This window comes from Neofelis nebulosa, chromosome 18 (assembly GCF_028018385.1).
Source record: "Neofelis nebulosa isolate mNeoNeb1 chromosome 18, mNeoNeb1.pri, whole genome shotgun sequence".
In the NCBI taxonomy this organism is placed as follows: domain Eukaryota; kingdom Metazoa; phylum Chordata; class Mammalia; order Carnivora; family Felidae; genus Neofelis; species Neofelis nebulosa.
Window position 1 is genome coordinate 3,267,406 of NC_080799.1, and position 27,247 is coordinate 3,294,652.

Here is a 27,247-nt window from a genome sequence, read left to right on the forward strand (position 1 = left end):
AGACGAGCGGGAGGCGGGCAGGCAGCCCACAGCCCAGATGGGCATAGCCGGGCACAGGGGCCCAGGCGGAGGTGATGTACGCAGAGGCACCCAGCGGCCAGTGGCCGGGACCCCTCTGCTGCCCTCCTGCCCCGGATGCCCCATCGGCACTGCCCAGCCGGGGGGCCTGGTGTCCGCGCCCCGGAGCCCCCGGCTGTGGGACTGCAGACAGGCAGCAGCTTCTGACATTAATTTTTTTTTTCGAAATATTACAGTCCCAAGATGCTCTCTAAATTCTTATTTACCTGCAAGCACAAGTTTCTAACTATATTTATTGCCTTCATCAGAATGAGCTTTAAGACTCCTCTCAGTGCTTCGGTGTCCCGAGTTTATTGACTGGAAAGACAGAAGAGCAAGCATTTTCGGTGGTTCCCCTCCCCGGGGGGCGCAGGAGCGCTCTCCATCACTGTCTCCCTCTTCAGGAGAGGCTCTTAAGGGTCCCTAATCACATAAACTCCCCTCCACGGGGGGCCGATTCAGGATCTTGCTGAGGCTTTGTTTCCCTGAGCCAGAAATCACAGTGGAATCCGAGGCTGACTAAACTGTAATTGCGAGCCCCCCGCCCGCCCCCCGCCCCAGACGGAACGGCGTCCAGGGGAAGGAGAAATTTCGCCAGGGAAACGGGAGGCTCAGAAGGTGGGGAGCAGTAGAAGTGGCGCCCGGGCCCAGAGGAACTTTTTAGGCAAAGCACTGTGTGCGGGAGAGCTCGTCGATCAATCATCTCATGAGGGAGAAAGTGGCAGTGTTTCCACAAATTAGGTGCAACCCAGGAGCTAGCTCCTGATTTAGAGCAGGGTATAATGAAAATACCAGCCTACGAAAATGGAAATATTGATGAAACGCATCCACGTTTTGACAAGAGTTGAAATCAGGCGCAGCAGGCTGGCGGCCGTCACTCTTCTCTCCGCCACCCACCCAGCTCGGGGGCTGAGGTCGCCAAACCCAGGCAGCCCTCCAGGTCTGGGGGGGAGGGGGGGGACGGCACTGTGGGCCCGGGGTGGGGTGCGGAGCGCTGGGCCGCAGAAGAAGGGGCCCGACTCCGAGTTGGGTTTGGGCAGGCTGCGCGTCCTCCCGGCCCCCCGTGCTGTGGCGGGTGTTCAGACACAGAGCATCTGGCGCGCCCTCGGCTCCCGGGAGGCCCGGCTAACTCTGTTCTTGCTCCTAGGCTACCAGGTCTCCTGGGAGGTATACGGCAGGAACGGCTCCCGGCTCACCCACACCCTCAACAGCACGACTCGCGAATACAAAATCCAAGGACTGTCCTCGCTCACCACCTACACCATCGACGTGGCTGCCGTCACCGCGGCGGGGGCCGGCCTGGCGACCTCGTCCACCATTTCTTCCGGAGTGCCGCCAGGTCAGTAGAGCCCAGCCGCCGCTCGTCTGAGGACGTTGCCCTCAGAGAACGCCGACTCCCGGGGCTGAAGGCAGCTCCGTGTCCCGGCCGCCGGGGACCTTCAAGAGAGGGGTGTCCGCTTCCTGCTGGCGGCAGGGTGGGAAGCGGGCCCTGTGGCCTGAGTCAGCCCCGTCCGCCAGCACCTGCTGTCGGGGGGGCGGGGTGGGGGGGGGATCCCGCCCCAGGGAGCGAGCTGGCCGCGGGGTGCGGCCCTCCAGGGAGACGGTAGTCGGGGCCTGCAGGGAAGACGGTGAGAGATGTGGGTGTGGAAACCGAGAACAGGAAGCATGAAACTTCATTCCCCGAACTACACAATGGAGACGGAGACGGGTGGAGATAAGAAGAAGGAGTTGGAGGAGGTGGCAGCGGAGGAAAGATCTTGCAGACAGAGGGAGAGGCAGACGCGTCCCCAGGCGCCGGGGGCTCAATTATCTTCCCGAACATGCAGCACGCTCACTCCAGCCTTGGAGAATGGCACTCAACTCTTTTCTCTCTAATCTTCAAGTTTCTGTTGAAAACACATGTTTTTCCTGGGAATTCACAAACACAAGTGAACGCGGAAAGTGCTGTGGGCTCCCGCCCAGGAAAGAGTGCATTCTCCTCACAGGGGCCGCGTTCACGAGAGAGCTTGGCAGCCGCCACCCCCCGTTGGGTGCGATGAAGGAGGAGGGCACGGTGTCTCCTCTCCTCTGAGCAGCGCGACCTCGTAGGACACTCTCTGCCAGCTGGGCAGGTGTCCCCAAGCCAGTCTCTGTCCCCAGATACATGATCACCGCACCCTCTCTCCGAGGTGGCGGGTCGGCACAGCCACCCACAGCGCATCCCAGGGACTTTGGGGCCCCTCGGATGCGGGGCGGGACTGGAGGATTTGCCTCTGCAGCAGGTGCTCAGGTGGTCGGGGACCACGCTTCCAGGCAGTCTGGTGTCTCTTAAAGGCATTTACAAAATGAGTTTGCTTTTTGAAAGAGAGCAGTCTTTGACTTCCAGAAAGATTCGTTTCTTCGCCATCAACAGCCCGTTCCCACTGCACACGTTTGAGATACTGTTAACGCCCTAATAACCAGCGATGATGGCGGGACGCTGGATGTGTTAGAATTGTCTCACACTCAGCGACGGACGGCGACTTGGGGAGCATCACCACGTGTAACCAGGTCCCCCTGGGTCGGCTCGGGCACCTTGCACACCTCCGGAGGCACCACGGAGAGAGAACTCGTGGGGAGAGGGCCCCGCTGTGCCAAGTTAACCTTGGTGAACTCACCTGCAGCTGGACACGGGTCCAGGGCCTGGAGATCTGTCTGGAAGCAAACTCACACCCACCGTCACATCACGCTGGAGGGCTGTGTTCCGCTTCCTGCACTTCAAGCTCACAGCCATTAAATGTCTGGAGCACCACGTAAAGAGTCCAGCGAGCTGAGAAATACAAAGACAAGAGTCACTTGTCCTTCGATTTGAGCAGTTCCTGCTTCAGAGTCATGAAACTAGACGCGGAAAGGACCCTTGAGGTCCTGAGGACCCTGCCTGTGCCAGTGCTGTCCTGACCGCTCACGTGGCCTTACTGTCCCCATGCTCGTCCCGGTTTTCAGCCCCCTGCCCCCTCGCCCCCGGCGCGACATGTTCCTCGGACACGACGCGGGCTGCCCACCGCCTCTGCTGCCTGCACGGCGTCCTTGTCGGCTTCACCCCATCCCCGTATCCTCCCCGTTTGTGCTGCCAAGATAAGAGCCCGTATTTCAGACTCAACGGTATCCCACTTCTGAGCGGGACCGGCTCTCTGGGGGAGCAGCCTGCCAGAGGGTCTCCACTCGGTGAGTAGGCCAAAGACCCACGTAACCTCCCAGGGTGGGAGTGTGTCTCCCCCTCCCCATTTCGTTGCCGGAGCAACTGAACTCAGGCAGAGTGGGGAGAGCCCTGCATTTTCACCCGAATGTCGTTGTCTTGGAAACCGGACCCGGGAGCCTAAGGCTCAGGACCCCGCGCACCTGGCAGTGATACACGGCACCTGCTGTCTTCCGCCCGCCCCGCTCTGCTTGCCCCGGCTTCACGGTCCTCACCAGAGAGACGGTGGGTGTTTGGTCTCTGTGCTCTTTCTGGGGCCAGGAAGAATGACATCCGCTCACGCTTACTTCCCTCAGCCTGTAGCTGTTAATTACCGGCTGTGCACAGAGATGAGGAAGTCCCACCTTCCGAGTTTATTGTCTGGGGCCGCGTGTGTCCTCGCCCTACTGCAGAGGCCGTGGGGCCTGACGGACGGCCCTAGGAAAGTAAGGATCGTGCTGGGGTCACGTCCCGGGGAAGCAGTGCCTCTCGCTTAGGGGTACTGAAAGCAAATCTGGGCGTCTTGAGACCGTGTCCTTGCTGACACATTTGTTGCGTTTCCTAAGCTCTCAGAACCTCGCCTCTCCATGTTTTCTGTCCTTTTTGTCTAGAGCTCCCTGGTGCCCCGTCCAACCTGGTCATTTCCAACATCAGCCCCCGCTCAGCCACACTTCAGTTCCGCCCCGGCTACGACGGGAAGACGTCCATCTCCAGGTGGATCGTAGAGGGACAGGTACGTGCTCGCGGAAGCGGACGGAGGGCTTTCCAGAGAGCCACACGGGGCCTGCGTGTGGCGGTGGGAGACTCTGAAGAATGACCGGTCAGTAGCGCGGCGACCCTCGGGACAGCGGTTGGGGAGGTGGTCGTGTCTGCAGGACAAGAGACTGGAGACGACAGGCTACTGGGGGCAGGATGTGGGCGGACACGGGAGATGGGGACGTGAGCCTGCGGTCTGCGTGGGAAGGAGTGATTGCTGGCGCTCACATTCAAGTTTTGGCTCCAAATAGGTACCTGATTGGATAGCATCCTTGATTTATTTCTTTTTAATTCCATGTAACAATTAGCCACCAAATGTACGTGTGCGTGAATATGTGCCGTGAGGACAGCATGCTTGTCCCAGGCAGTAAAACGAAAGGGAGGGGTTTCTGTCTTGGGAGAAAGACGCTCAGGCTGCTGGGAAAGGAACGTGCACATCGCAGTGGAGGACCCAGCAGGGAGGCCTGAGGGCAGGTCACACGGGGTCCCGGAGACGGGGGTAGTGCCACACAGGCCACGGTTCCATGTCCCAGCAAGAACAGGAGGTAAAAAGCTAAAGAGACAAATGATGGGAACAGTAACGTTTCCGGACCGTTCTTGTCTGCAGGAAAGTCCCAGCGACACTCATAGCTGTGTTTCTGCCCTCTTGCGAGATAAGTCACTCCTGCAAATTGGCCGTCGATCAGGGAACAGATGCTATTCAGATCCTCAAAGCTTTCACTAAGCAACTATTTCCGAAAACCTCTGCAGGATTCTGGAAGCCCAAGCCTGCTCGTTGGGACTCATCGATAAATGAGACCGCAACAATTATTTCCTTAGGAAAAAAAGTCCCCCCCCCCCCACGTCAAGTTGAAAATAGCAGGTCCCCAGTGAATGGGAATCAAGATGATGAAAGCGAACTTTAAAACACGCAGAAGAAATTATGGGAGAAAATCACTCTATCTCAGGAAAACCAATTCTAGGTCTCAAGGTCCCTCAGAAATAGCTGGGCAAGGCCTGCGGGAGCACGTGGTGCCCTCTGTATCACTGCTCACGGGAGGGCTGCACCCCGGGGATGCAGCTTTAGGCCTGCGCGTGAGGCTCGGCGGGGCCACAGGGATGTGGTGGCTCACCGGACGGAGGCTTCGCTTCATGCCTCTGGGGCCAGCGGGGATCACAGTGCTCTGTCCATATTCTGTCTACCAGAATTCAGTCACATGGCTCCAGTTTAACGTGAGGGGGTCTGGGACGGCTCTCAGTGTGCCTGAGAGGAGGAAACGATGTGGTGGACACAGAGCAGTTTCTCTGCCACAGGACATTTGCTCAGTACTGCTGTCCCACGACCACGTCTTTAATTTTAACATAAAAAATTTTAAACATACCAGAGAGGAAAGACGGTAACACAGTGAACTCCCATATACCCATGACCTAGACTCATCTGTTCTATTACCTAGATTCATCTAGTCCCCCTCTTTATTGTTGCTGAGCTGGGGTTTTTTTTTTTTTAATGCTTTTATGTCATAAAATGCAGCTATGGAAAATAATGGTAAAGATTACGTTTGTTGACTTACTGACATAGAAAGGTGTTCCCGTACATATTATTTAATGCAAACGAGCAGATCAAAGGTAGTAGGAGTTGTATTATGTGAAGTCATTTATGCAGAATTATGTGGTCATGTTTGTATATGGAATGGTAATGTTAGCAGCTAATCTGGTTAGGCAGTTTGACTTCTTTATATACACATAGATACACATATGCATAATTACACACACACACACACACACACACACACACACATCTATCCATTATCACCACCCCCCCCCCAGTTTCATTGGGATGTAATTAGCATACATCACTGTCTGAGTTTAAAGTGTACAACGTGCTGATTTGATTCAGCCACAGCTTTTTAAAGCAAGCTCAGACCACACACCATTTCCCCGCCAGATTTCTAGCACGTCTCTAAAGTGTAGGTGCGTGTAACTATTATGTGGATGAATTTCATGAACATGATGTTGAGCAAAGGAAGCCAGACTTGTGTTTCGAGTATATACTGTTTGATTCCACATATGTAAAGTTCCAGAACAAGAAGAAGTACTTTTTGGGATTGGAATCCCGGCTCCCCTTGGAGTCTTACAGTTCCACTGGGGGACAGCAGGGCTGGAGCCCCCATAATGCTGCTCGTGTTGCTCGGTCTGGAGTTGGGCTCCATACGTGTGTTCATGTTGTGTGTGCGCCCGTGCTTCGTACACTTGTGTGCATGTCTGTATTTCCTTTGATAAAAACTTTACATTAAAATGTGGATACTTGCGGGGCGCCTGGGTGGCTCAGTCAGTTAAGCATCCGATTCTTGATTTTTGGCTCAGGTCATGATCTCACGGTCATGAGATCGAGCCCCACATTGGGCTCTTTGCTGACAGCATGGAGCCTGCTTGGGATTCTCTCTCTCCCTCTCTCTCTGCCAGGAGCTCTTGCAAGCTTACTCGCGCTCTCTCTCTCTCTCTCAAAACAAATAAATAAACTAAAAAAAATAAAGCCTTTAAAAAAATAAAAGTAAGATATAGATACTTTCAGTATTATAATTTAGTTATCACACCTGATAAGGTTAATTAAAAATTTCTCATTATCATCTAATAATCAGTCCACGTTCGGATTTCCCAAGAATATCTTTTTACTATGGTTTTTTTTTTTTTTTTTAATTTTTTTTTTTTTCAACGTTTTTTATTTATTTTTGGGACAGAGAGAGACAGAGCATGAACGGGGGAGGGGCAGAGAGAGAGGGAGACACAGAATCGGAAACAGGCTCCAGGCTCCGAGCCATCAGCCCAGAGCCTGACGCGGGGCTCGAACTCACAGACCGCGAGATCGTGACCTGGCTGAAGTCGGACGCTTAACCGACTGCGCCACCCAGGCGCCCCAAACTATGGTTTTGATGAAAAACAAGATCCACACAGACTTGACAGTATGCATTTGGTTGTCATGACTCTTAAATTGTTTAAAGAAATTTCTTAATAGTTTTATCAGGGTTTAATTGGCATACAATAAACTGGATATTTCTAGACCGTACCGTTTGGTAAGTTTTGACTTAGTTGTACGTATTCTTCTGAATACGAAACCCTCACCATGGTCAAGTTGATGAGCAAACCCATGACCCCTAGAAGTTTCCGTGTGCCCTTTATGACCCCCGGCACTCTTCCCCCTCCCCCCTGCACATCCCCAGCAAGGGTGAGTCTGCCTTCTGTCTCTGTAGATTTGGACCCTTCATCTAGAGCCCTCCTGTGGTACCATGCCAGTGCCTCGTGGACGAGTCCCAGGCAGCTGTTGCCTGGGTGTCCCACGCTGGAGGGACACGCTTCACCTCCCTGTGCTGTCACTTGTTCCTTGGCCCCATGTCTCCTGCACACTGGAAGTTCACCCCAAAACCCTGGCCAGCGTATCCTCGGGGATGCATTCCAACACCCCCAATGGACCCCTGGAACCGGGGCAGTGCCGACCCCTGTATATGTTGTGTTTTTCCCTAGATGTACATACTTACGATGGAGTCTAATTTATAAATTAGGTGCAGTCAGACACGAACAACAGTAACTAACAGTAAAATAGAACAATTATAACAATACATTGAAGGAAAAGTCATGTGAATGTGGACTGTCTCCCAAAACACTTGACCGCACCAGCTCACCTCCCCCCCCCCCCCCCCGCCACTCTGGGTGGTCACGGGAGGTGTAAGATGCCCCAGGACCGGATGGAAGCAGGAATGACGGTGTCTGTGACATGTGTCAGTCAGGGGGAGGGTCACCCGCCTCTGGACCAGGCGAAACCGTGGAGGAGGGCAGACTGCTGTGGATTCCCCCTTGTGCAGCCGGTCACCTCACATGGCAGCCGGGACACACAGTGGCCCCCGTCCCGCCCTCAGGGACACCAGACTGACGGGCAGCCTGTCCCTGTGCTTGTGCGTCCCTGTCAGCCTCCTAGTTAGCAGTCTCAGCCGTCGAGGGTCTGCCCTGAAATCAGTATTCCCTTAAGATCTTTAGCGGTTTCCTCTCATCTGAAAAGAAGCACGTCCCTTGTCCGTCCCTCAGTCAGGTCTATCACCCTGAATGCAGGATAAGTTCCTAGTCCTCTTCCTGAACCCAGTCTCAGTAAGGGACCGGTCCCCCGCTTACTCCCAGTGTGAAACACATCTTTCTCCCTCGTCCCTCCTTTCCTCTTCCCCCTCCCCCTCGCTCCTCCCGTCTTCCCTCTTTCCTCCTCCCTTCCTCCTCCCTCCCTCCCCCCTCTCTCCCCCCTCCTTTCTCCTCCCTCTCTACTCCCCCTCCCCTCTTTCCCACTCCTCCTCCCTCCTTCCCTCCACCCTCCTTCCTCCTCCCTCCCCTTTCCTCCTTCCTTCCCTTCCTCCCTTCCTTCCCCCTGCTGTCACTTTTCCTGAATTATCAATATGAAAGCATAATTTTTAAAACTGTATTCCGTGCGCTTTCAGTCGCCTTCAGCCCTTATTCTTCTTGAACCTAAACTTGACGCATCTTGGCCAGTGGGCAGCCCTTCCTGTTCTGAGCTTCCTCACCTGGAGATCCCAGTCCTTGATGGTATTGTACAGCAGGATGTCCCAGGATCGTCCTGTGCCTTCCTGCCGCACAGCTCGAGCTCAGGTGGAGTCATCCCTACCTGGTTTCCTTTAGGGTCAGATGGCGTTTATAGACGAGAGTCTGGGCACCGAGGGTGGGAGAGGGGTGCTCATTGCCTCCAGCTGGGCGTTCTGGGTCTTTTCAGGGTACAGAGAAAGGAAGCATTATGAGTTCATACTGGTATTTCCACCTCAAATGTAAGATTACTTTAACTTTGAATTTACACTTGAAATAGCTTTCCTATAAAATTGTTTTTAGAAAAATTAGCATCATTACTTACTTGCTTTATCCTACTATTGTATAAAGAGTTTCAAAAATAGAATTTCAGTGGTACGACTCCCAATAAGAGTCCTGAATGCAGTTGAAGTATTTGTCCTTGGACTGGATTATGCTACAACAGATTACAGTCAGAATCCTGAATTCTAAGTTATTTTCTCTGTTTGGTTGAGTCATCAACTTAATACAAAACTAGGTTCACTCATTTCAAGGTCTGGTTTGGCTTTGTTCGTTTTGCTTCAATATTTTCTTTAAATTTTCTTTAAAAATCATTTTCTAAAAAATCTGCTAACACATTGTAAGTTCGATTTTATTTTTGAACGTGTAACTCATTTGCAAGAGCTCAGAGTCAAAACCATAAAAAAGGTATATTCGGAGAAATTTACATTCCTCTTTCTGTCCCCCCAAAACCCCATATTAGATTTTCGGTTTATCCTTTTCTGTTTTCCGCAACATAAGCAGCTACACTCGTTTGTGCCCCACCCTCTTACTCCGAACGCAGCAGGCTGCACGCCGCTCTGTCCCCCTGACAGCAGGTCCGGGAGGCCGCATGCACCGTCAGGCCTTGGCGCAGACGCAGCTGTCCCCGGTGCCGGTGTGCCAGCGCTGGCTGACTCCACCGGCAGGGCCCTCCCTTTTCTGCCCTAAGCGATGACCAAAACCCACGTGCTCTGTCACGGTTCCATGGGCCAGAGGTCCAGTGTGGGTTTCCTGGGCTAAAATCAGCGTGTCGGCAAGGCTCCGTCCCTGTCCAGAGGCTCCAGAGGAGGATCGGTGTCCTTCCGGTTCAGGGGTTGTCAGAATTCACCTCCTCGTGGTCCTAGAACCCAGCTGACCGTCACCACCCCCGGCTTCCAGCGGCCACCGTGTTCCTGGGCCCGAGGCCCCCCCTTCCTGCACCTTCCCAGCCAACCGTGACCGGTCCAGGCTCTCTCGTTCCTCGACTCCTCCTCTTCCTCCTCCCATCTCCTGACTGTGACCACCCTCCTGTCCCCCTCTGCCACTTGTAAGTACTCGGGTGAATAGACCCATTCAGATAATCCAGGATAATCTCCCTCTTTCAAGGTTCTTAACCTTAATCACATCCGCAGAGTCCCTTTCGCCCGGTCAGGTAACATACGCGCAGGTCCCAGGAATGACGGTGTGGGATTCCCCGGGGTGGGGGTGTTATTCTGCACTCAGGTGGTCTTCAGCCTTTTGCACAATCATCTTGAATTTTGGGGGTGGATTCCTGGGAGCAGACTTATACATCAGACAGTGACTGTGTGAATTTTCTGGACATTAGCAAATCGCCACATTTTGTTGGGACATTTTGTACTCCCATCAGCTGTGTATATAAATTTTTGCCATGCCAAAAAAAAAAAAAGAAAAAACCGCGTCTAATTTATAAATCATTGTTTGCATGCTTTTGCGTTGTCAGTCAGAGAAAGGTCTTCCCCACCCTCTGGTGATAAAGGAACTCACCTCACTTTCTGCCGCCACTGTCCGAGTTGCTCTTTCGCGTTTAGCTCCCCAAGCGCTTGGAATTTGTCCTTATGTGTGGACTGAGGTATGAATCCATTTTTATAATTTTGCAAATAACTATGTGATTCTCTCAAAGCCGTTTAATAAAAAGTGCCCGTGATTTTTTTTTTCCTCCTCCTGATTTATAATATTAAATTCCCATATGCGCTTGGGTTCATTTCTGAACTTTTTATTCTCTTAGTCTGGCTACTCATGCAGTAATCCCACATTCTTTAATTATAGAGGCTTTAAAATGCGTTTTCGTATCTGATGAGGTCTTCCTGACCCCCGTCACTGCACACGCACCGCTTGACTTGTTTCGGATCTTTCTGGCTACTCTTGTCGATGGTGAGTCCTCCGTCCAGGAGCATGATACGTCTTTCCATTTGTTTAAATCTACTTTTCTCGGCTGTGTTCTCCTTGGCAAAAGCCCTGGGCTCTCTATTCCTACCTTCCCTCTGCTCTGAAAAAGGCAGGAAAATCAAGGGCAATGAGTGCACCTGAAAACAGCGGTGGAAAGAGTATGGGCTTTGCATCAGGCAGACTGACGCCCCCCCTTTCCTCACCCTCTCTCCCTGCTCTGTGATCCTGGACGTATTTCTTAAGTTCTTTGTGAGCCTTAATCTCATCTGTGAAATGAGGACAGTAGTACTATTCACAAGATCGCCCTGAGGATTAATTAATGTGTGTGTAATTTTAATTACATTTTTTGACATTCTGCTGGCCTGTAGAATCACAATTGATTTTTGAATATTTTTCTTCTTTTAATGACTGGCTCTAAGCCACCAGTCTGCCTTATGGCCAGAAACTTTTGAGAATTCTCTTCTTACTTTATTAATTCTATTCCAGTTTTCTACAGAGAAGTCCTATCATCTGTTCAAAGCGACAGCTTTGTTTCTTCTTTAGAAATCTTTATCTCCTTCATTTCTCTTCTTTTTTTGTTTCTTTTAATGTACTTAATCTATTGTCTTGATGGGGGGGAGGGGAGCTCCTCCCGTAGTGTATTGAATTGGAGCAGTGATAGAACAACGTTTGTATTATTACTACCTTTCAAGAACTTCTGTTAAGGTGTTATCAATTACGACGTGAAAACATTTATGGTTGGTCAGTCATCCCTTTTTATAGCTAGCTATATTGCATTGAGACCGTTCTGTTCTAAACCTGGTTTGCTAGGAGTTGTTTCCTGGTACTTTAGGATTTAAAAAAATCATTAAGAAGTTTATTTTTATCAAAATATTATTTTGCGTCTGTTGAGTCATTTGAGGTTTTTCCTCTGTCGTCTGTTGGTAACAATGTGTGCTGATAGTCTAATGTTCAACCATCCCAGCGTTGGGATAAACACGACTTGATCATGGTGGCTCTTCCGTTTGGTTTAGTCCGGAGCCAGGATTTTTTGTATTCTTGTTCTTAAGTGAACCTGGCCTTTTCTGGTGGTTGGTTTGGCTTTTAAGATCAATAGTTTATTTTCTCCACAGTTTTCACAAAGACTGGATTGCCCTTCAGGGATGTGAGAGGCAGGGCTGCTGACTCTGGGCTTGGGCGTAGACCAGAGCCTCAGGGGCGTCTTCCCAAGGCCCTCTTGGTTTCCCAGTCCTGGCTGAGCCTTAGCGAGTGGAGTGTGGGGCGGGGAGGGGGTGGCTGTGTGGGTGATGACTTCCCGGGTGGAGCGGTGGATTAAAAACTACAGTCCCTGCTGTTCCCACCGCAGGGACCCTGGGCGCTGGGCTCCAAAGGGGACGCGGTGATCCGTCCTCTCCATGTCTCCTCCCAGGGCAGCATGGTCTGGGCAGGCTCTGTGGCTTTCCGCAGGGGTCGTGCTCCCCCAGGTCGGTCTGAGAGCATCCCATGTGGCGAAGGTGGACTCCCCGGGTGTGCGCCCCGGACTGCTGTGCTCCTCGCTGGCTCGGTTTGTAGCTGTCGGTTAAAAGCTTTAGCTGGAGTTCGAGATTGCCCTGAAGTTCGTGTTTGCCATTGGCCTCGAAAGTATTTCAGCACTACTAAAAAATTGTAAGAGTACCACAGAGAGCTCCCTTCACTCGGAGACCCCATACAAGTTCAGTCCGTTGTCCCAACATGTCCTCGATGGGAAAGGATCCAGCCCAGGATGACACTCTGCCCCCGGCTGTCACACAGTCTCCAGTCTCCCTCAACCTGGGTTAGTTCCTCAGCCAGTCCTTGATGTTCATGACCTTAGCAGTGTCAAAGGTTACAGGCCATTCATTTCCTACAATACCCCTCAATTCGAGTTTGTAAATTTCTTTAGGATTAGAGTCGGGTTATCCATTTTTGGTCAGATAGTCACAGAAGTGGTGCTGGGTTCTTCCCACTGCGTCCTGTTGGGTTTAATAAGACATTGATAGGCCCCATGACTGGTGGAGTTAATTTAGCTCACACGATTAAAATGGGGTCTGCCGGCTTTCTCCACCGTAGAGCCACTTTCCTCCTCTTTCCTCCAGTAAGTGTTCTGTGTGGAGGTATTTAGAGATTCTGTGAAAATCTCATTCCCCTTCCTGCTCATATCTACCGGTTTTGTCATCCACTGAAATTTCTTGCCTGAATTAATTAGTACAATGAAGGCACCAAATAGTGACTTTTCTAATTCAGTAATTTCTTCTCCATTTATTGATTGGACTTTTTACTGTAGGAGACAGTTTTTCCCTCCTCATTTATTTAGTCATTCAGTTGTTTATATCAGAATGGATTCATGGATTCCTACTTTACTTAACAGATTCTAATCCACTGCTGTCGTTGCTGACGTTGGTCGGTGCCCCGGCTCTCCCGCACTGGCGGGGGGAGGCCCTCCCACCTGGTTTTCATGTTCTCCCCATAAGCCCCCGCCGCTCAAAGTACACCCTTGCTTTTTGGCAAAACTAGGTGTTCTAGGTTCATCGTACTATTTCCTCTTTGTTTTCAGCCCTTTCTCCAAGGAACCTTGGGGCCTTTCAGTGGAGAGTGGTAGTTAGAAACCAAGATCTGGGCACCACGTGGGCTCACTGCCACTGGGTGTCACTGTGTCCAGGCCTCCTCAGTGCCCAGAGCTAGGAAATGCACATGCTCAGGTGCACACACTCCTACACCTCAGTCTATTTCTGTGTCTGTCTGTATATGCCGAAAGCCACTAGTTCACACCAGCACCTCCAAATACAGTTTAGAACCCCCTGTGCATTCAGTCCACCCCTTTCCACATGGACACTAGCCCTTCTTTGGCTCCCACTGACTTCAGGTATTTACCGATTTGCCAAATCCCCCTAAATGTGGGCCTTCCTCCCAACCGAGTCGGCTGCCAGCTGCCTGGATGTAGGTCCTGACCCCCCTCCCCCCCGACCAGCTGCCTTTAAAATTGTAACATGCGAAGGTAAGTTATCAAAATCTAAAGTTAGCCATTATCTCCGTCTTCCTCCAGGTGGTGCAGGGTTCTAAAATTCCTTCACTCTGAGCCAGTTGTACTTGTTATCATGTCCAGTATTTCAGGTTCACCATGTTTTTCTGTATCCCTAAAGGCTGTAATTATTATGAGCATCTTCTCCCACAGACAGCATTTGCTTAGATTTTGCGATGGGTTTGGCCACAGCTACATGTCACATTTACATGGGCCTCAAGATATGTCCCTTGCTCCCCGAGCACTTGGCCGGGCATCTAAGAAGACAGCTTTTGTGCCGTATCCAGCCCTGCTCTGGCTGTGGGGGTGGGAGGCTAACCTTAAAGGTTATCTAGTCTGCCATACTGCTAGAACGGGAAGTTCCTGACAAATATTCTCTCTAAGGTGTCTTAAAATTAACTCAGCGAGCCTAACAATTCTGGTAGTGGTACAGACGGTTGAAACTTGAAAACCAAAAGAGAATTTTTTCCCCCTAAAGTGCATTATCTGAACTGCTTGTGTTTCAGTGTTCCTAAACTGTAAACATTCATCTGTATAAAGAAACCTCGTTCCAAACCCCAGAAGGTAAAGATTAAAGACTTTTCCTGGGCTCCTTAGGACAGAAGACAAGCGATGAGCATTTTACCGCTCTGTGCGCTGGGAGCCCCACATCGCTTCCGTCACAGAGCCGGCATGCCCTTCTCTAGTGACCACTTGGCCACGTGAAGAAGATGCCCTTTTCCTCAAACACCTGGATTGACTCCATCAACAGACCGCTACCAAGCTTTATGTCATACTAATCCAGTTGGGCTGAACGCATTGGACTGGTTCCAAAGATACACTGAGTTATCCCAAGAAAATTTCATAATGGTGCAGCAAAGGTTAACATGAATATCCTTTTTTTTTTTTTTTTTTGGCTAAACCAATCCTACTTTTATTTGCGACCCGTTCCTACTAACCTCGGAGGCATATAGCAGAGGGTGTGCCTTGAAAAGTGAACCAATGAGCATCTCCTTAAATGCCTTGGCAGGCACTTCACCGCTAGGCCAGGGTCCACTTTTCTGGGAGCTCCAGGCAGAACATACTCCACTCCACCCACATCACCTGCTAACACTCGCATGGCCCCTCCAGGGGAAGAGCAGGTCTGCAGCCCCTCCTCTCGCTCTCAGGGCCAGGACTCTGGCCACGAGATCTTTCCAGAAACCCCATCCTGACCCTCTTCTCGTGCCACCCTGGGCATTCACCACCTTTCATGGATCACCTCCGACTCACCCCCCAGGAAAGGCCATGGACAAGTTCGCCAAGAATATGCGGTGCCCAGATGAAATGGTCGGTGACCTGAGGACAAATGGCACAGGCTTGGGGGTCAGAGAGCCTGGACCTTGAATCCTACTCTACCCATCCCAGCCGGCGGCTGCAGGCAGGCCACCCAGCGCTGGCTCTTTGTCTGTAAAACAGATATTCGTACCCATCTTGAGAGGTTGCTAGAGAATTCGAACGCTTTGTCATACTTACTTCTCTAAGACACACGTGCCTCTGCTCTCTAGGCAAGAGGCACTTTACAAATGAAATCTCTTCCGGGTACCTGCCAGCCTGCAGGCATGTCCATGACCTGTGCCCCTGACTTTCGTCTGTACTGCCCGCCCATGTGGTGTTCCCTCCATGAAGCCTCGCTTCAGCTGGCCCAGCTGCTTCTGCGAAAACATCTCGGTGGGTTCCCTAGGCCAGCCAGGCTCCAACTTTCCTAAACTCAGAACAGGGCCCTTGAGACTATAGCTGGAATAGGAGAAAGCTTCTGGAACATTCTTCACCTAATTCTCTTTGGATGGATGCAAGCTGAGGCCAGGCTTTCTATGCTGTGAGACTCCCACATCCCCTCTCACAGCTGCTCTGTGCCTGGCGGGGGGCCTGAGTTCAGAGAGGAAAGAGATGCAGGAACACTGGGTCCAGTGAGAAGTCGGCCACTCAACGACATACCACACGGGAAGCAGGGGGCGAGTTCCTAGGGGGCCCTGGGTGCCGGCAGAACACGGGAAGGAGAGACTTCACCGGTTCAGGCGGTGGCAGAGGCCTGGGAAGGAGATGGAGTCTGCACCCTGACTCGAGGAACCAGGAAGGTGGGTCGGGGCAGGCGACAGGCGAGCGGCCTTCCAGGTGCGAGGATTTGGGTCTTACCAAACACTTTGTGGCAGGAGAGCATCGTTTTCTTCCCTTTGACCCACTTCTCAATCATACGGTCTTTGCAGAAAAGTTTCCTTTAGATTCTGACTGCTTTTAAAGCGCACCGGGAGGCTCGTATTACTTGGTGTTATCTTCAGTGAATTATGGGATAAAAGATCCTCGGAGCAATGCATTGAAGGGCCGCGTGATAAGCTGATGCTCAGATGTGGGTTCAAGTTGTAGAAAGCGGCTTCTATAGGTATTTCTCATTCGTTAATGCTTTGCTTAGTTAGTAACCTTTGACTATAGAGCGAGCAAAACATCTCTTCCCCTGTTTCTATGGCGCGCATAGAAGGGGAAAATGCAAACGTTCTATGTTCTCATTTGCCGCTCCGTTCCTGCTTGCCTTCTCGGCACCCCTGCCGACCCCTGCTGTCTGCAGCCATTTGCTGTGCTCTAATAGCCAAAATAACATCTAGTCTTCTCAAAAGGTTGCTTCGAGCAGGTCCCCTGTACTGAAGATGTTGGTGGTACAGATAAAGCTGTTTCCATCCCGAAAACGGGGAGGGGAGAAAAGCCCACTTAGTGCTTATTTGTGCATAATAGTACCATTTTCTTAAAAGGAACTGTTGTAGAGAGTGTTACGGGCTAATAAAATAAAGCACACGCCTGCCCACTGCGGTCTCCCAGTAACTAAAGAGTAGCAGAGATAGAACAGGTGGGGCATCAGGGATGCCCCAGGTGGCCCCGGTGTCCACGGCAGTGGCACCTGGAGAGACATCCCTGGAAGAATCTGAGGTGCCAAGCGAGGTTCTCTGCTTCCCGGGGCACTTCCTGCCGAGGGACTGGATCTCGGGCTGGCGAGGGGACGGCCAGGCTTCGTTTTCTTTCCCGTTGGCTGGCGGGCTCAACCTGTGAGCACGGCTCCCCAGGTGAACATATCCCAGCCTGCCGAGCCACGGCCTCTCTCAGCGAACCTCTGCCAGCGGCGAGCTGCAGGGAAAATGTCCAGGTGGACGAGTGTGTCGACTTTCTCTTAAGCTGATGCCCGCGCAGCCCCGGTGTTTCCCTTCGTGCCCACGCTGCCCGGGGCTTTAAGCCAAGCGTGACCTGAGAATTCTGGGACCGTAGCTCTTCTCCACTCCCTTCAGCTGGATTTGCCTCCCGTCTGCACCTTTGGCACCGTGTCCTTGCCACGCCAGTGCTCTGCCAAACCGTAGCCTCTGGGGAAGATACAACCCTGTCTCTGACAAATAGGAGAGAGACTGATGTCCAGCTGCGCAGGGGAAGCAGACTGCTGCAGGCCTCAGAGGAGGCTGAGGTTTTTAAAAAGGTTTTTAATGATTATTTATTTTTGAGAGAGAGAGCGAGAGAGCATGAGCAGGGGAGGGGCAGAGAGAGAGGGGGAGACACAGAATCAGAAGCAGGCTCCAGGCTCTGAGCTGTCAGCAAGAGGCCGATGCGGGCCTCAAACCCATGAACCACGAGATTATGACATAGGCCGAAGTCAGATGCTTAACCGACTGAGCCACCCAGGCGCCTGAAGGAAGCTGAATTTATGAAGACGTTGCATCTGAAAGTAGGAGATGTGTACTATTTTCAGCGTCTTCTTCCCTTTAAGAGCCCACCCGAATGTTAAAGAGCAAACCTGGAAATATGGAGGCTGAGAGAGATACTAGGATTTTGCAATAAAATACTTAGAGCTGCAGCTTTGCCCTTGACCTTTGTAGGATGGGCAGGACGGGTAAGGACCTGTGGGGTCCGTATGGCCAGAGGCCAGACCAGGAAGGGACAGGCCGACTGGCAAAGCACAGCGCCAAAGCAGGAGCATAGGCGCATTGGTGACGAGCCAGGCTCCAGGCTGATGGGCGTAGGGGAGTCCGCATCGCTGGCTGGCGGCCGACTGTGGTCACCGGCACCCTGCTGCGTGGTGGGAGTAACAATGCATTGAAAGCATGGCACTCACATGTATTAAGCACTTAATAAACGGAAGCGCATAATCAAAATAATCAAACGTTTGAGGAAAGACTGCGTTCCTGGGGAGGCGCGTGGCGAGGATGCAGGGCCACACCCGGAAACACCTGGAAAGTCGGGCAGGCCCAGGCCAGAGTGGGCCCGGGGCCCAGGTGAGCTCAGGGTGGGAGGTAGTCCGTGCCCAGAGAACCGAGGAGGGCTGAGTTCCCTGTGACGTGGGGCCTGCAGTCGGGAAAAGGCCCAAGCTCCTGGCGTTGGCAGGCAGCCCGGGCTCGAGCGCCCAGAGGGTCAGCTGGGGGTCAAGCCGCCGGTACTTAGAACTCACTCACGAGCAACCCAAATCCACGCTTGAAAAATGTTAAGTCCGGCAATCCCTGGCCTCCTTTTCCTGGTATAAATTATGCCACGAACGGCAAGGGGGCTCCCCCGCCAGCCCTCGGTGGCTCCCAGCTTCCCCCGGCCTGAAGGGCATGGGCCACCTGAGTGCACAGAGGGACTGCCTATTCCGCACCCATCATCCAACGCAGCCGGGATACCGGGCTCCAAGTCCTAACTGGGGGGGGGGGGGGGGGGGGGGGGGTGAGGCAGACGAGCCAAGTGGGCCCAGAGCCTCTCCCCCTGTTCCGTTCCCGCAGAAAGGTTCTTCTTGGTTTGTTACGTGGTCACAGGGTCCCCAGAGACCGAACGTAAGCTCGGCGAGACCGGGCACCTTGTCTGTCCTGTCGTGGCCGCTCACCTGGGACCCAGGCAGGCTGGCTGCGTGGGAGGAGGGTGCCCGGAAAGCCTGCGGGGGCAGGTCACCGCACAAGCGCCTACTTGTGCGGTGGGCAGAGCCTCCGTGTTCTCGCGGCGTTTCCTGTCCTTACCTAACCATCCACCTGGCTCCTGTCACCTCTTCCAGCGTGTCCCGTCTGCAGCAGGGTCACGGGCCAGACGTTTTTTGCCTCATCACTCGGAGATCTGTAGGTGGGGACTTGTAATCACTAATTATATCTCCCCCTTCCCTCATTAGGGATGGAGGTTAGAGCCGTTTGTGGCCCTTCTCAGGCCTATCTGTCAGCAGCTCGGCTGTAATAAACTCTGACTAGTCGAATTTCTTTCTCATAATAGGAAGAAAAAGAGTGACATTAGTTCTAAATTGTCTGTAGAGTATGCAAAGGAGGGCTGTCACCAGTTCTAATGGCTCCTTCAACAATGACGCAGTCACCTGCGTGATGTGCCAAGATGGGCTCCTCTTTGTTCCGGGACAACGTGTCTGGCTCAGCGTTGAGGCGCAGCCGTGCTAGGTGACTGTGACGTCACTCGCGGATATTTCACAGTGTTTATTGTTTGCTTGGTTGTGCCTGATGACACCCTGACAATGACTTTTCTCCCTTATTTCTTGACCAGCCTGGGAAAGCCATACAAGATGAACTGCTTGAACCAGCCTTCTTGTTCATTAGTCTATCGGATCCTTTTAGGTCCTATTACGGGACTTTTAAAAATACCACAGAGCAGCACATATCATGGCATCAGTGACGGTGCAGGTAGGGACCTAGGGAAGTGTTTTATCGTGTCATTGTCCGGAAAGAGAGGTCAACACGTATAGAAATCACAACTGTGAAACCAAATTAAGTTTTACAAGGGTAATATTTTTCTGTTCATCTTGAGGACCGCTCTAAACCTTTCGTCCTAATTCTCCTGTTGGATTTTTAGGTTCACCCGTGTTGCATTTTTTCAGGCACCAGGTTTTATATTTGTGTCATTCAGTCACCCGTTCATCCAGCAGACATTTATGAAGCACCTCCTGTTTTACAGGTTTCCGGTCTGGTGCCCAACGCCAAGTTACAAAGACCTCCAGAACCTCACAGCCCGGGGTGGGGGCGGGGGTGGGGGCGGGGGCGGGACGGCGGGCATATAATCTGGTTCACGCGGATGAGACCTGCTGTTAAGAGAGAGCCCGAAAGCAAATGGGGGCCTGGCCTGAACAGCCGAGGAGGGCTCCGCGGAGGCAAGGTTGGCGCTGGGCGCTGCAGGGTGAGAAGGGCGTTCTGAGCAGAGACAACAGCCGCGCAAAAGGCAGAGTTGGAAAATTACGTGGCACCTCTTGTTTTAAAATACAAACTTAGTTTTTATTCAGGTGTGGCAAGACCACCAGGTCAGGAGATGACTCACTGGAAAAACAGTCTTTATTGACCGTTCCCAGAGGAGGGGGCACGGGATGCCACATGGGGCCACAGGGGGAAGCCCCAGGGCCGGTCAGGAGGCCAGGGGAGGTGGCGCTTGGGCGAGAGCCTTACTCTGGTTTCCGTGGGAAGGAGCCGGGAGGTGGGAGGGCAGGCTGAGGCCTGGCCAGCTTGAGTAATGTGAGAGGCTCCGGGGCATAGGTCCCTGGCCCTGGGTGACGAGGGCAGGGGGACGGTGGCCCCGAGCTCGGGAGCCCCGTGGAGGAGGGGATACAGTGTGGGCTATGGACCGAAAGCTGTGTCACAGGCGAGTTGTTTGCTCTCTCCAGGCCTCGGCTGCGTGCCTCCTGGGGCAGCCGCTCCAGGGTCCGCAGGGCCCCAGAGGTCAGGGGTCAGATGCAGAAACTGGAAGCGTGGCTGGTGCACCTGCAGGGGGTGGCCGCAGGGCGGGGGTGTGCCCAGGCACAGTGGGAGGGGGGAGGGCTGCGGGGGTCCGTGTGAACGGCCTGGTGAGTTTCTGCAGCGAAAGCATCATGGGAAACTGCACCTCCTGGTGTCCGAGCAGGGTGCCTCGGAGATGACTTCCGGGGGAGAGTCATTTCCGTCCTCACTTTACAGGCAAGGCTGAGGTCCCCGCATCACAAAGCAGGCGGCAGGTAGCAGGCCGGTTCTCACACCCCCGTGCCTTTCGCGACCTTCCCCGTGCACGCCACTCGGAGAGTGGGGTCCCAAGTCCTCACCGGCATTTCAGGATCTTGGGGAGTGGCACAGGGAGGTGTGGGTGTCCCGTTTGTCCGTGAGAGGGGTCGTATCTGATGGGAGAGAAGGGACAGATGCAGAGGAGGCCACCTGCACGGGCTGGGGAGAGACTGTGGGGGGATGGCCCAGTCCCCAGGCTGCATACCACCGGCCCCCAGACCCCGGGCAGCCGAGCTCAGAACCCGGGCTCCAGAGCAGGGACTGTCCTGGGTGCACAGATGGCCTGCGGGAGAAGCCTCTTCACGGGAGGGGAAGGCTTCATGGGAAAACCGTCCCTAGAAGGCTCTTTCAGGTGGGGGCGCATTTGGGGACTGTGTATAAAGTGGGGGAACCCTGGGGGGGCCCACGGGAGGCAACACAGGGAGGACTGGGTGGGACGAGGCACGGACGAAGAACAGGAGCAGGCAGCAGCAGGGATGATCTTGGAGCTCCCCCGTGCGGAGTGCCCCGTCACGGCTGCAGCATTTGGGGGCCTGTACTTGAGGGACATACCCAGGTGCGCTGCACAGGGTGACTGACGAGGAGCCAGCTCTTTGACCGAGAGGCAGGTCAGGGCCCCGCCAGATTGGTGGCTTTCCAACCGCCAGTCAGGGATGCGACTCCCCAGGCCAGTGAGCACGCAGACCCTGCGGCCAGCCGTCGGCAGCCCCGAACCTTTGGTCTTAAGGCAGGGAGGCTCTTACGAGCAAGCACATTCTGCTGTGTTCAGTTCGCTGACTTCACCACCTACCGGAGTAGTTCGAGCAACAGGTCAGGAGTTTCTACGCCAGGTCCCGTCCCTGGAGTCAAGCAGCCGTGAGAGGCTGCAGGGCGGCCTGCCTGTGAGCACAGGCCAGGGTGGGAGGGAGTGGGACGGGGAGCCGGGGTGGGGGCAGAACAGGTGCTGTCGCAGGAGGGTCAGGTCTGAGGCGCTAGCTCAGACATGAGCAAAACTTAGAAACGTCCACCCGGTAGTCAGTACAAAGGCAGGCCACACACGGGGGTCTGAGCCACCCGAGCAGGGACACCGAACGCTAGGAGGAAGGAGACCGACGCCGAGGGAGGCCAAGGAGGAGGGTGGGACACACCTGCAGGGACACTGCATTTGGGTGTCACTGGGGGCAAAGGAGGAACCAGAGAATACAAAGCTGGAAAGCCAGGGGTGGGGGGACAGGAGAACCCAGTGTCCTTGAGGCCACACATGGTAGGAGACCCAGCGGTCATGTCACAGTCCTGCTTCTGCAGATGGAGGGAATGTTAAACAATACAAAAGAGTAAATAAGTAACCAGCGGGCACAGCTGTGAACAGGAAGGAGGACTGGGGATCCTGGCTCAGGCTGTTGCAGAGCCTGAACCCTCCTCAGTCAAGTGCAGGCACGATGCCCCCCCCAAGGACTCATCAGGGTTCCAGACGGACGGACGGCCTAAGCCCCTTCCTGGTCGTGCGCGACTGGCCAGCAGAGCCATGCGGAGATGCCCCGTCTGTCCCGCGTCCTCACCGGGGCGCTTCATTTGGCTGGGGCGCAGGGGACGCCGCTCAGAGCAAGAGGGGCCTTGGTAGCTGTGGAAGTTGCTGGACACGCAAGTTTTCCTGCTGACACCAGAGTTCCAGCCAGCAGGGTGCACTTGGCTTGGCAGAGTTCCCTGGAATGAATTCTTGAAGAGTCTTTTCCCTCTCTTAGCTGTGGGTGAAAGGAGAGTGCTCTCATGCCACCAAGCCCCCCCGCCCCCCCACCACCACCACCTCTCCCGGCACAGCCGCCCGTTTCTATGCATCCTCTCCCTTTGCCGGTACGTTTCAGAGGATGAGGTTAATGACCGTCCTGGGAGCAGCCATTCCTCTGGCCTCCAGGGCCTCAGCGGGGTGTTGGGGGGTCCTGCCCGGCAGGCTGGCTTCCGCTCGACTTCTCAGAGGCCCCGCTGGCTGCAGGCTGTCCTAGGGCAGACGGCACCCGTTCTGATGGAAAACCCGAGTTGGCGAGGGCGGTGGGCTCTGGGAACCCCAGGCATTAAATGAGCACCTGTGTCCCAAGGAGCCCAGCCCCCCAGCCAGACAGGGAGGCGGACGAGCCAGTGAGAGCCCTCCAGGAGGAACGTGGCTTTTGGAAGGACAGCAGTTCCTTAATGGATCCTAACGACCACCCCCTGATGAGTGGCGTTTGAAATGTGTGGCATTTCTGCTTTTGTATTAAGTATTGTAAAGTGCTATTTGTTAGCTTTAAAAGAAGGAGAAGAAGAAGAAGAAAACCGTCAAAATCCCAGCTTCCCCGTGGAGCTCTGATTTGTTTCATCTTTAAAGAGCGCTGCCACACTGTATGTCCAGCACATCATTAGTGAACAGCTAGTTACTTCTAGAACACTCCGTCATGGTGGTTTTGAAATCTCACTAGAGAGCCGGAGGAGCCCAGCAAGTGTCAAAAGACTTCTGTTCCTCACGAAAAAGAATTCTGGTCGCTTCAGATCAAAATGTAAACCCTTTATTATAGAAATTTAAGCATTCCTCCTCCCATGCTTCGGAGATCCGTAAGTAAAATTACATTTTCGGTAATAATTTGCTTTTGGAGCTCAGCGCAAGACAGCCTCATTTCAGTACTGATTTTGAAATTCTGCAAATTTGTATATGAAGCCAACAGGCTGGGACGGCTCCTGGGGGTGACGCCCGGGGGGGCAGTGAGGGGTGAGACCCTGAACCTGACTGGGGGCTCTCATGCAGACAAAAGGGAAAACAAACATGGCAAGTCACCTCAGTAAGGAGGCAGAGGGGCATTGCCTGTCCTTTTGGTGAAGCACTGGACCAGGGGTTGGTAAACTTTTCCTGTAAAGGGCCCGATAGTTAATCCTTTAGACCTTCGGGCAGACAGTCTCCGCTGTGACTAAGCAGCTTTGCTCTGGCAGCATAGAAGCAGCCATTGGCAGGAAACCACCGAGTGTGGTCGTGTCCCAATAAAACTTTATTGACAAAAACGGGAGGAGGTGGGCCGGATTTGGCCCTCGGGCCGTAGCGGCCTGGTCCCTGTCCTGGGGTCTGGTTTCATGAGCTTGCCTACGGCCCGTCTGTCCTCAGGACCGTGATTGTGTTTGTCTTACTATTTATGATTTGGCTCAGGCTCTGTGAAGTTAGATGTTCTAAGTTAGAACTTACAGAAGATGGAAAGTTCCGCACCCAGAGGTTAGGGCTGCCGTGCTCTTGTAACCGGTTTTACTTCTAATTTCGCCATCTTGTGGCAACACGTGTGTCCTCGTTGGTGGAGTCCTTGCGCTTTGACTCTGGGATTCTCTGAACCAGTTTCAGCACCTTGCTGGTTCCCTCACCAACAAGCAAAAGGAATCTCTGACCTGTACTGTGTATTCATAGGAGAGTCGTGTTTTTAAAAGGATATGACAGGCAGGAGGAACGCTGTATCTCAGGGACACAGAAGATGCCCTGAGAGGGCAGAATGAGTGGCGTGGGGGCAGGGGCATTCCTGGATGCTTCCCAAAGCCCCGGATGCCCTGCAGCTTCTAGAGGAGCTCATGGGCTGCAAGGACAGGAGTGGGGAGGGGGCACACTTTCGAGGGCGGGAAGAGCCTTTGCAAGGTGCAGGTGTTTGCAACTAAGTGACGCCTCCGGGTAATGACAGACTGGCTTTGCAGGGAGAAGTGGCGGGCAGAGCCAAACGGAGCCACGCAGTGCCCACCTGGGCTCGCTGCTAATTTGGCACCCGTTCAAATCCAGGTTGTTTAAAAAGGAGACGGAGCATTCCATGGGAAGGCAGGGAACTGGGACCTTGGGTGTCCCCATCCATTCATCCTAGCCCTACAGCCGGAGGCTCCCCTCCGCAAAACAGAAGCCCTGCACTCGACCCACAGTGACCTTCTCAGAAGGCGTGTTAGGCATGGCTGGGAACATGGCGGCAGGGCCTGGGAGCTCTCTCTGCACAGGCTCTCCAGTGCGGAGTGGCATTCTTTCCCAGGAACGCTAAGCGGGTGTCATCTTGCCAGCCCCTCACGTTTCCCAGCCGTGGGGCTAATGCAGCTGCGGGCCAGGGCCCCCGGGGGACCACGCCAGCCGGTTCCTGCCTTTGCAGCCTCCGCGGATGCCTTGCAGTGTTTCTCCAGTAGCATATAAGGAGGCCTTGCCAGTTCCTCTCCCGTCTTCTCAGTCATGTGAGCGGAACAGGCTAGAAACCCAGGGCAGGCGACCCCTGCTGACCCCGCTGAGTCCGTGTGCTGAGCCCCGGCAACCACAGTGGCTGCATGGCCAAGGGCACGCTCCGAGCCCCCAGTGTCCATTCAGGCCAATGACGTCCACGGGGTCAGGGCAGTCACCGGACCGGCAGATGAATGCTTTAGGCCAGTGAGGCAACCAGACAGATGGAATCCAAACATGCCAGACTTTGAGGCCAAAAGCCTACCACCACCAACCCCTGTCGTTTCTTAGCCCGGGGTATTTCTCTACACCAGGAGCTCAGACGAAGCAGCCATGGCTGGAGGGGTGGGGCTGGGGACACAGGGAGATAGGAGCAGGAAGGAGTGCCTTCGCAGAAGCACAGGGGCCCCCATGGTGGGGCCTGGGGATTTGGTCCATAAATGGCACTTGCCATGTGTGTCCCCCCTCCATGCGCACAGACACATCAGGACAACAGTGCTCTGGGGCAGCACTCGTGCCCCGGTTCCTGGTGGTGGTGAGCAGGTGCCCACGGCCCACACCTGCCTCAGTCACTTGGTGCCCCGAGCGCCGGCCGTCCTGCTCCCCAGCACCCTCTGAGGCGTCTCCGTAGGGGCTCAAACAGGAGATAAAAGGTCTTGAACTGACTCTCCTAAAACCGAAGTCATCTCTTCCCTTTTTCCTTTCATCCTCCTTTCCTTTTTTTCCCCTAAACTTGTCTTACGAGAAACGGTACAAGTGCTGCGGTTCAGTCTCCCGAGGGTCCCTTTCACGGAGAGGAGCTCACCTGTCACCTCGGACTCAGAAACCACGACACCCTGCCGTGAGGCCCAGATCGAAGGGGGTCCCTGACACTCAGTACAATTCGGCTGAACTGTTAGCATTTGACTCTGAGGCGCGCCTATATCTTGTTAACGTCTAGAACGGTGCTGAGCAGACAGTGTGGTCCCAGCCCTCCCGCCACCCCCGCCTCCCCTCCCTGCCGCTCCATGTGGTCCCCTCTACGTAGGGCAGAACCGCGGCAGACCCTCCAAGTCTGGGGCACAGCTGTGGTTTTCCTCCCGCCCTGTAGTTCATCTGCCAGCTCCCCTCCTTCACCCCCCAGACTCGTGCAGGGTCTGCCCCGGGCTGGACGCCGGGCCACGGGCAGGGCTCCTGAGTGGACGTTGGTGCGCTCCCTGACACCACACGGCGGGGGCTCGCCTCCGTTTGCCCGGCAGCATTGCACGGACCCAGGCCATGGTCAGTACTGGCCAGTCTTCCCCTTTGGGCCCCTTCCACATCAGGGGCACAGAGGAGGAGGCCGGTGGTGGCCCTGGGCCCTGGGGGCACTTAGTGCTGTCTGTTTCTGCAGCTCCTCCAACCCAGGTTACCCTAGACCCTCCCTTCTCCAACACAGGCGTTCCGTGCACCCTCGATCCGTCCTCGATGTACGTCTGCTGTCTCCCTCTTTCACCTCTGTGTCTCTGTGGGCTCCGGTGGGGGCCCCAGTGCTGATGACTGAGGGAGACTAGCCTCCACCGGTGCCAGGGTCCTGGAGGCTACCCACCTGTCCCCAGCTGTGCCGACTCCATCGTCTTTTCCTGATTTCACTGCCCATTCGACTACGCTGCTGCTTTTCTGACTCCCGGGCCGTGCATCGACTCTGACCTCCGGATCTTTCTCCACCGCATGTTTTTGACCAGTCACCCCACCTTTTATTTTAACATTTTTTATTTTTTAAACGGAGTTGAAATTCACGTAACATAAAGTTAACCGTGTCAAAGTACACAGTTCACCCCGTTAGTGCGTTCACGATGTTGCTCAACACCCGGTCCCGGAACGTTCTCATCACCGCGAGAGGAAGTCCTGTACCCGTGAAGGAGTCACTCACCCTTCCCTCCTTGCGGCCCCTGGCACCCACCAATCTGCTTCCTGACTCTGGATTTACCTATTCTGGGAACTGCGTGAAATGCAGTCGTACAATATGTGGCCTTTGGGGTCTGGCTTCGTTCACTTACCATCACGTTTTCGAGGCACCCACCTTGTAGGTTGTAGGTTCCTTTCTACAGCTGCACAGTCCATGGTGTGGGCGCACTGTAGCTGTTGATCCGCGCATCCGCCCATGGGCCCCTGTGTGGCCTTCCCCTGTGGCCAGAGCTGCCGTGAACACGTGCACCCGTGTACCTGCTAGAGGACCAGCTTCCGGGCGTCCCCTTGGGAGCCGAACTGCTGGCCCATATGGTCGTCCTCTGTTTAACTTCTTGAGGAACGGGCAGACTCTTTCCGTGCTTTCAACATGAAGTGTTTAGAGCTTCGAGTCTGCATTTAGCTTTCTGGAG

At 53.9% G+C, this 27,247-nt stretch overlaps 1 protein-coding gene across 3 annotated transcripts in view; it reads left to right on the forward strand.

Annotated features, from left to right (window-relative positions):
* The window catches only part of SDK1 (sidekick cell adhesion molecule 1), an 881,306-nt gene that overhangs the window by 739,640 nt on the left and 114,419 nt on the right, over nt 1–27,247 (forward strand). For all 3 annotated transcript variants that reach the window (XM_058711917.1, XM_058711919.1, XM_058711920.1), the window contains 2 exons: nt 1,205–1,396; nt 3,862–3,983. In XM_058711917.1, the coding sequence (XP_058567900.1) occupies nt 1,205–1,396; nt 3,862–3,983 (314 nt within the window). The remainder of the gene's footprint in view (nt 1–1,204; nt 1,397–3,861; nt 3,984–27,247) is intronic.